The sequence below is a fragment of the Triticum aestivum genome, chromosome 4B (assembly GCF_018294505.1).
Source record: "Triticum aestivum cultivar Chinese Spring chromosome 4B, IWGSC CS RefSeq v2.1, whole genome shotgun sequence".
Taxonomy (NCBI): Eukaryota; Viridiplantae; Streptophyta; class Magnoliopsida; order Poales; family Poaceae; genus Triticum; species Triticum aestivum.
Genome location: NC_057804.1, coordinates 464214806 through 464224468, shown reverse-complemented (window position 1 = coordinate 464224468; position 9663 = coordinate 464214806). Strand labels below are relative to the sequence as shown.

Genomic DNA, 9663 nt, shown 5'->3' with positions numbered 1-9663 from the left:
TACATTACAAGGAAATGTTTCATTGTGTATTTTTAATCATTAATAATACTTTAATATGATGAACAAGCTGTGTTTCTTCTGTTTATTTTTACTACTCTTCTTTTTTGTGTATTATACAAGAGTTTATCAGGTATTAAGAAAATGTTCATCATATATTTAAGAAAATGTTCGTATATTAAAAATATATTCATTTATGTACTTAAAAATGTTCAGCATATAAGAAAAAAATGTTCGGTGTATATGAAAAAAATGTTCAATATGTATTTTCAAATTGTTCAGTATTCATCACAGTAACGTTCATTGTGTATTTTCAAATTGTTTAGCACATATCACTGTAGTGTTTGTTATGTATTTACAAATTGTTTAGCGTATATCACAAAAATGTTTAATGTGTATATAAGAAATTTTCGTTGTGTATCAAAAAAATGTTCAATGTATATTAAAAGGTCCACGGGTTTTGTAACAAGATTCATGAATTTGAAACAAACATATTGAGAAAAGGTTCACGCATTACATAAAAAAGGTGCTCGCATTTCTTTAGCAGTGCAACAGAAAAAATGGGGCGGCCCATTGCGGAGGACGGGTACACTCCATGGTCAACAGTGCTTGAATTATTTCGAACCATATAAAACCGGTGGCCACTTAGTAGGAAGTAGCAAACAAAAAATAAGAACCTCGTGAACCAGATTTTTAAAATAAAAAAAGTTTACAATTTTTGAAAAAAATGTTCACAGATTTAGAAAGAGTACAATGATTTTGAAAATAAGCTCACAGTTTTTCAAAAGAAAATTCAATGGATTTGGGAAAAAATCACTTTCTTTGGGAAAAGATTCACGCGTTCAACAATTGTCAGATTTTCAAACATTACTCTTTTTTTTAAAATGCAGGAAAGGATACAAAAAACCCGCCCTGATTCTGCGTTTAACTTTTTTTCTTAAACTTGCGCACTCCAGTTTGGTAACACAGGCTTGTTAGGTTGACTGGTTTAGCAAGTCTCCTTCGGATCTACAGGTTCGTAGTTCGAATCGTAGGACTTGTTGTTTTATCTTTTTCGACAATCAAATTGTTATGCTACTTTTTTTTTGAGAATAATTGTTACGCTAGTACGGACGCTATTGTACACCATGGGCCGGCCCAGCTAGGTGTCACTGCATGCGTCGGGTCGAGCTCCCGTGTAACAGAAAAAAAAGACAATTTTTTTGCAGACAAAAAAAAACAAATGGGGTGGCCCAGCAGAGCCCAGTCAGAGAAATCCCGGTTGACATTCGTCAAGGTTTGATCTAGACCGGGATTATACAGTTCAGGGTTGAAATGACCGGGATTTGGACTTGAGAGTTCGTTTCGCCTAACCTCTACAAGTTCAGGGTTTAAAATGGACTTTTTCCATTGTCTGGGTCGCGCTCCACTCCCGTTGCATGTCACGCAGCCATGGACCTGGTGCAGCGTCAGTGGCGCGGGGTTAACCCAGTCCCAGCCCCTGGAACGGCCGCAATCATGATTTGTTCCCCATTACGCTGCCCTCGAAACCCTTTTTTATGAGTGTTTTTATTTATAATGTACTACTAATCATTTCCTCCTTCGCTTTTCCCGCCCCTCGTTCGCTGGTTAATTAATTAATGAGTAGGACTAGCAGTAGCACGTCTGTACATATTTGTCCGTTTGTTTATTCAACCCTGGAACCCAGCCACAGCCAGTTTGACGACCGCGCCACCACGCCAGCATCGGTGCACTCCGCCCACATGCCCCACCCCGTATCGCCAATCTCGAGCAGGAATGGACGGTGCAGACAGGCCCACGCCGGTGGACCAGGTGAGGCGCGTCCAGCCGACGGCCAGGCAGGAGTGTTCTGTCCATCGGTTACCGGTGCAGCAGAGGGTGAAGAGAGACAAGACGACGACCTCTGCCTCCTCTTCTCGCCTCCGTTAGCTTCCTTGGCCGTGGCTCTCTCTATAACTCGCGCACCTTTCTCTTTGGGCTCCTTCCTTTCTTCGCGTGCTCTGCAGCGCGCAAGAATCAAAAGGCGCCACTGGCGAGCGTGGCGCCGTAAACAGACCGCGGCGACACCAAAAGAGAGAGCGAGAGACAAGAACTAAAGCGAGCAGCCGGGCTGGTCTTCGCGCTATCCTTGCGAATCCTCGCGAGATCCTGTTTTTGTTTCCCCTCACGTTGCTTTTCCGTTCTGCGTAGGGGAGGGATTCCGCCGAGAATTTGTTGACCGGGAGGGGTCTGCTAGCCTAGACTAGCTGGGAGGGTAGGGCAGGCATGGAGGAGGCCGAGGAGATGCAGGTGGAGAGGGTGCACGAGGACGCGGAGCACGGGGGCGCCGACGCCGACAAGCTCAACTACGAGATTTTCTCCATCCTCGAGAGCAAGTTCCTCTTCGGCTACACGGACCCGCACCAGCTCTGGCTGCCCAAGCCGCCGCCGCCGGCGCAGGCGTCGCAGGCGGCCCTGGCGGTCCCGGTGAAGGCGGCTCAGCGCGGGAAGGTGTGCGTGCTCTGCGTTGATGGTGGCGGCGGCGGGCTGAGGGCGCTGCTCGCCGGCCGCGCGCTCGCGCACCTCGAGGCCGCGCTCCAGCGCGCGTCCGGGAGCCCCGACGCGCGCGTCGCCGACTACTTCGACCTCGCGGCCGGCACGGGCGCGGGCGGCGTCTTCGCCGCGATGCTCTTCTCGACCCACTCGCGCGGCGCCCCGCTGTTCCGCGCCGAGGACACCTGGCGCCTGGTGGCGGACCACGCGCTCAGGCTCTTCCGCAGGCCCGCTGGCTCCACCTCCCTCTTCTGCCGCGCCAAGAAGCGCCCGCTTGCTGCGCCCACGGCGGCGCTCAGCGTGGCCATGAAGGCCGCGTTCGGCGAGGAGCTCACCCTGCGGGACACCATCAAGCCCGTGCTAATCTCCTGCTATGACCTCAAGTCGTGCGCGCCGCTCCTGTTCTCGCGCGCCGACGCCCTGGAGAGCGGGAGCTACGACTTCCGCCTCTCCGACGTCGGCCGCGCGGCCTGGTCGGAGCCCGGCCGCTTCGAGCCGGCCGAGGTGGCGTCGGTGGATGGCGTGACATCCTGCGCCGCGGTGGACGGCGGGCCGACCATGGGCAGCCCGGCCGCCGCTGCCATCACGCACGTGCTGCACAACAAGCACGAGTTCCCGTTCGTGCGCGGCGTCGAGGACCTCCTCGTTCTCTCCATCGGCGGCTGCTCCGGCGCGGGCGGCTCCGGAGCCACCGCGGACGCCGACATCATGCGCATGCGCCGGTGGGGCCCCAAGGAGTGGGCCCGCCCCATCGCCCGCATCGCGGCCGATGGCGCCGCCGACCTCGTGGACCACGCCGTTGCACGCGCCTTCGGGCAATGCCACTCGTCCAATTACCTGCGCATTCAGGTGAGCAAGCAAATTCTCGGCCCGCCCGCCATTTATGGCATGTTCCGCCTGCACGGCTGTTTCCTTGGATATTATTAACTCTGGCGTGATCAGGCGAAGCGGGAGAGCATGCCGCCGTGCGGGCCGGACGGGGAGTACGACCCGACGCAGGCGAACGTGCAGGCGCTGCTCGCGGTGGCGGACGAGACGATGAAGCAGCGCAACGTGGAGTCGGTGCTGTTCGAGGGGAGGCGGATCGGGGAGCAGACCAACGCGGAGAAGCTGGAGTGGTTCGCCGCCGAGCTCGTCGCCGAGCACCGCGGCAGGGGCTCCCGGATCGCGCCCACCGTCGCGTTCAAGCAGTCGCCGGCGCTGGGCTGAGCTACGCTGGCGGCCGTGCACTGCCGTGCTGTGGAGCAAGGGTCGACGACATGTTGTAGGCCTCTCCTCGCTTCTTGCTTTCGACGGAATTCCGCTGCACTTTTTACGTGGCAGTGTCAGTGTGGCATGGCTTGGCTACCTGAAGCATTTGCCATTGGGAAATTCGAAGGGTAAAATATTGGAAGGAACATCCGCGATATACTCCAGATTCTTAGCTTTCACTTCGACTTAGGATATATATGTAGCTGCCTCCTGAATGCAGAATTATGCCCCGGCTGATGTGGGCGTTTGGGTTGCGATATAATCCGCTGAAAAGCAGTGGATACAGCTGCTGCGGTACTGCAAGCATGGGCCTCCTCCGAACATAAATAAATTCTCCAGAGTTCGTCTAATCTAGCCCTGCGAATTTTCATTTCCAATTACCAAATGATATTTGTCAGCTGGATGAAGTCTGTTCCATTTGAACGCTCATTTTATGGTATGACTTGCACGGGACACAAAAAAAATACTTCCGTCTTCTGCATCCCGTCGATGTCTATTAATCTCATAGTTGAGTCCACGTCTTAAAGCGCACGGAGTCCACGTCTACACTGCATTAGGGGACGCATAACTGATCGAAACAGACATCTCGGAGATCCCTTTCTTGAAGAAGTGAAAGAGAACCCTGTAGATGTATATGTCCTATCACTGTCTTGATGCTGACCGGGGCATGCTTTTCATCCAAGAGCATAAAGATTCCTCCAAGCGAACTAAATCAAGCATATTGGCATGGGTTCTTAATTAAGTTACCAAATCAGGTAATGTTTTTTTGTTACAACATGCTGCAAACAGTTCTAGCCTTTTCCTCCCGGTTACTGATAACCGTATATACGCATGATGCTAAGAGGATCGAACTGAGTTCGTGCTCCCCGGCAAAAAAAAAAAACCCTAAAAATAAAATAAAAACTGAGTCTGTGCTTGACTGAAGAAAGGCTTTTTTTATGTACGGGCGTGGTCCGCGGACATGATGCCGGAGTGAGCCATGCTGCCCATGCAAAACACAAATTAATCTGGTTGGAAGAAGAGAGAGTAGGGGGGAACCATGCATATGGTGGGATTTGTTGTATGGTGTCTCGTTAGAAGGAGAGGGATGAGAGGGAGACCATGCATGTGAAGAGAGAGAAACGAGAAGACGACGACGTGAAGCTTTTCGTTGATCAGATCGACGATTAAGACTCCGGCAAAGCCCCCCACATTTGTTTCTAGGATATAAGAATTCGGACGTACGGACTGCTAAGCGGATATATACAGGTCTTCGTTGGATGGCAAAAGTGATCTCAACATATAGTGGAGATTTGAGGGTTCGCTTTGAAGATGCCCTAACCTATTCGTTTGGCTCACTTTTCTATCAACTTTTTCTGGCCTTATTTCATCCTAAATTATGTACCCCTCCCCCCCCCACACAAAAATGTAGTTCTCATCTTAATTTTGGTTAGAATATCTCTTTAGCGAAACAATTCGGTTACATATTTGACTACTAACAAAATGTGCAAATACAAAAGTAAACATCTTAAGTTATGTGCACAAGGAAAATGGACATGTTTTTACACAAAAAGTATGTGCACAAGCCTCACACCACAATGCACAACTCTTTTTTAGCTTTCTTCTTCAAACGGCTTGAGTGATTTGTATGTTATGGATTTTATCTCGCATGTGGGAGGGAGGTCATTGTTAGGGCACACGAGAGGTCGTAAAAACGGAAAATTGAAGAAAGAGGAAAATAGTTGGTGTTTCCTGTGACAGTGTTGTCGAAGGATGACTGTTTGTTCGGTAGGGACGACCACTGGCCGATCAAGGGGTCGAGGCAAAGACATAGAGAGTTTACCGATATTCAGGCTCTTCGGGGAGGAGGTAAGGCCCTACTCATGCCTTATTGTGAAGGTCGACGAACATGTATGAGATCACGGGCGAGATCTGTTCTCAAGATTACAACCCACTCCTCCCGACAGCAGAGTGTAAAGTTCGTCAAAGAGGGTCTGCACTAGGGTTTCTTTCTTAACCCCGTGGAGGGTCTCTAGAGTTGGGAAACATAGTAGAAAACAAAAAAATGACCTACATATTAAGTTACAAGGGTCACTATGTAAATACAGATGAGATTAGTTGTATCATTACCAACTCGGTTTTTGGAACAGAAGAAGAGTTGGTGAAGTCATTCGTGCAGATTACCGCAGCTATGATTTACAACCTCCGAACCGCGATTTTTTTCTCCCTTGAATGAAGATTGAAAGCACGATGTCTCCACCGGATTGCACGCGTAGGGAGTCAGCGATCAGGCAATGCTTCACTGTCCAGAATTAATCGTCGCTGAGGAGCTAGAGGGTGGAGCAGCATTGCGACTATGCGAACTAGTTTCATGGAGAACGAGAGATAGGGGGAAGCCCTTGCGCAAGGGCTGCCCCCCTCTATATATAGGGGGAGGGAGCAGACTTGGAGGAGGGTCTCCCTCCCCTTAGGAGCGGCGCACCAAGGGGTGGACCCTACCCTAACCCTAGCCACATCCCTTGACTTGGGAGCCAAGGCTAGGGGTGGCGCCCACCTCACGGGCCCCAAAGGCCCATTCGGTTGGCCACCATATAGGCCTTGCCTATAGGGATGACCCATGACTCCTTATACTTCCAGGCTTGTCTAAATATTTATCCTCGGGAACTTTTCCGCTCTCCTTGTTTTATCCCCTTTTTTAAAACGATCTTGATTAGTCTGAAACACTTCCGATTCTCTCTCAAAACTATTTTCAACATCTCTGAAACTTTTCCGGTGACCATCTCTCAAGCTCCTAACCATCTAGTACTCAATAGATCGATGGCCCTTAAGCATGTGACCCTGCATGTTCGGTAGATTATAGGCATGATAAGAACTCCTTCCATTAAATGATCAATAGCAGAACCGTGGACATCCATAATGCCCCTATACCTACAAGAATGAATATCGAGTGAACTTGTAGTTACTGTGTCTTATTCCTTTTGCTTCATGATAATTTACAAAATCTGAGGTGAGATTTATCGACATCCGCATGAATCAATAACTTGATCACTAAGGGCATCTCCAATGGCAACCTGCAAGTAATAAATCATATCCTGGGGACTATGCACACAACCAGGAGCAAGAGAATTAAACCATAACTTAGCATCACCCTTTAACGAGAAAGGAAACAATTTAAGAATATAGTAATAGCAATTTTTTCCTCATGAGCAAATAGGGTGGCTATATCATTCAATTTAGTAAGATGTGCCACAACAGTTTCAGATTCATAACCATGAAAAGGATCAGATTCAACCAAGGTAATTAACTCAGGATCAACAGAGAATTCATAATCCTTATTAGTAACAAAGATAGGTGAAGTAGCAAACTTAGGATCATATTGCATTCTAGCATTCGAAGACTTCTCTTTCCACTCTCACAATAATTTCTTAAGATCATCTCTATCCTTACAAGCAAGAAAGTCCCTAGCTACCTCTCTGATAACCCACAAGTTTAGGGGATCGCAACAATTTTCGAGGGTAGAGTATTCAACCCAAATTTATTGATTCGACACAAGGGGAGCCAAAGAATATTCTCAAGTACTAGCATGCGAGTTGTCAATTCAACCACACCTGAAAGACTTAATATCTGCAACAAGTGTTTAGTAGCAAAGTAGTATGGAAGTAACGGTAATAGTGGCAAAAGTAACAGTAGCAGTTTTGTAGCAATCGTAACAGTGATAACGGAGAAGTAACGTAGCAAAGATCAGTATATGGAAAGCTCGTAGGCAATGGATGAATGATGGATAATTATATCGGATGCAATTCATCATGCAACAGTTATAACATAGGGTGACATAGAACTAGCTCCAGTTCATCAATGTAATGTAGGCATGTATTGCGAATATAGTCATACGTGCTTATGGAAAAGAACTTGCATGACATCTTTTGTCCTACCCTCCCTTGTCAGCGGGGTCCTATTGGAAACTAAGAGATATTAAGGCCTCCTTTTAATAGAGTACCGGACCAAAGCATTAGCACTTAGTGAATACATGAACTCCTCAAACTACGGGCATCACCAGGAAGTGTCCTGACTATTGTCACTCCGGGGTATGCCGGATCATAACACGTAGTAGGTGACTATAACTTGCAAGATAGGATCAAGAACACTCATATATTCACGAAAACATAATAGGTTTAGATCTGAAATCATGGCACTCGGGCCCTAGTGACAAGCATTAAGCATAGCAAAGTCATAGAAACATCAATCTTAGAACATAATGGATACTAGGGATCAAACCCTAACAAAACTAACTCGATTACATGGTAAATCTCATCCAACCCATCACCGTCGAGCAAGCCTACGATGGGATTACTCACGCAAGGCATTGAACATCATGAAATTGGTGATGGAGGATGGTTGATGATGATGATGGTGACGGATTCCCCTCTTTGGAGCCGCGAACGGACTCTAGATCAGCCCTCTCGAGGAAGATTAGGGCTTGGCGGCGGCTCCATATCGTAAAACGCGATGAATCATTCTCTCTGATTTTTTTCTCCCTGAACGTGAATATATAGAGTTGGAGTTGAGGTAGGTGGAGGTTCAGGGGACCCACGAGGCAAGGGAGCGCGCCCGAGGGGGGTGGGCGCGCCCTGCACACTCGTGGACAGGGTGTGGGTCCCCCTTTGTTGATTCTTTTGCCAATATTTTTTATTAATTCCAAAATGTGACTCCGTGAAGTTTCAGGTCATTCCGAGAGCTTCTATTTCTGGACAAAAATAAAACCATGGCAATTCTGCTAAAAATAACGTCTGTCCGGGTTAGTTCCATTCAAATCATGCAAGTTAGAGTCCAAAACAAGGGCAAAAGTGTTTGGAAAAGTCGATATGTTGGAGACGTATCACTCTCCATCCATAACATAACCCTTAGGCATAACAAGAAGTTCATATCTAGGAGAGCTAGGTCTAACAGGTGTTGCAAAGTTTTTAGTTTCAATAATTTCATCAGTTTTAGAATATCATTATCTTCAGCATAATCAATAGTTCTAACTCTAGCAAGGTGTTCATCAAGTAATTCACCTAGTGGCACAATTTTATCAAGCAAAGTAGTAGCATCATAAGCATCATTCATAGCAGAAGTAGCATAATCAATAACATGCGACATATCAGAATCAATAGCAGGTGTAGGTGTCGCAAGCTTACTCAAAATAGAAGGCAAATCAAGTGCAGAGCTAGATAGCAGTTCCTTACCTCCCCTCGTAGTAGAGGGATAGATCTTAGGTTTTGGTATCTTTCAAATTCTTCATAGTGATCAATATATATAAATCCCAAGTGACTCAAAAATAGAGCTATGCTCCCCGGCAACGGCGCCATAAAAAGGTCTTGATAACCCATAAGCACAGGGGATCGCAACAGTTTTTGAGGGTAGAGTATTCAACTCAAATTTATTGATTCGACACAAGGGGAGCCAAAGAATATTCTCAAGTATTAGTAGATGAGTTGTCAAGTCAAACACACCTGAAAGACTTAATATCTGTAGCAAATAGTAGCAAAGTAGTATGGAAGTAACGATAACGGTGGCAAAAGTAACAGTGGCAGTTTTGTAGTGATGGTTACAGTAGCAACAAAAAAGTAACTTAGCAAAGTTCAATATGTGAAAAGCTCATAGGCAACGGATTAGTGATGGATAATTATGTCGGATGGCATTCATCATGCAATAGTCATAACCAAGGGTGACACAGAACTAGCTCCAATTCATCAATATAATGTAGGCATGTATTTCGAATATAGTCATACATGCTTATGGAAAAGAACTTGCATGCCATCTTTTATCCTACCCTCCCATGGCAGCAGGGTCCTAATGGAAACCAAGGGTATTAAGGTCTCCTTTCAATAGAGAACTGAAACAAAGCATTAACACTTAGTGAAT

The 9663-nt window shown here is 47.0% G+C and overlaps 1 protein-coding gene across 1 annotated transcript; it reads left to right on the top strand.

Moving 5' to 3' along the window:
* The first annotated feature begins 1917 nt into the window (after nt 1–1917).
* On the top strand, nt 1918–4177 carry LOC123092730 (patatin-like protein 7). Its single transcript, XM_044514550.1, has 2 exons — nt 1918–3378; nt 3472–4177. Exons 1-2 carry the CDS (start codon nt 2263–2265, stop codon nt 3736–3738), a joined length of 1383 nt encoding a protein of 460 aa, XP_044370485.1. The 5' UTR covers nt 1918–2262; the 3' UTR covers nt 3739–4177.
* The last annotated feature ends 5486 nt before the right edge of the window (nt 4178–9663 follow it).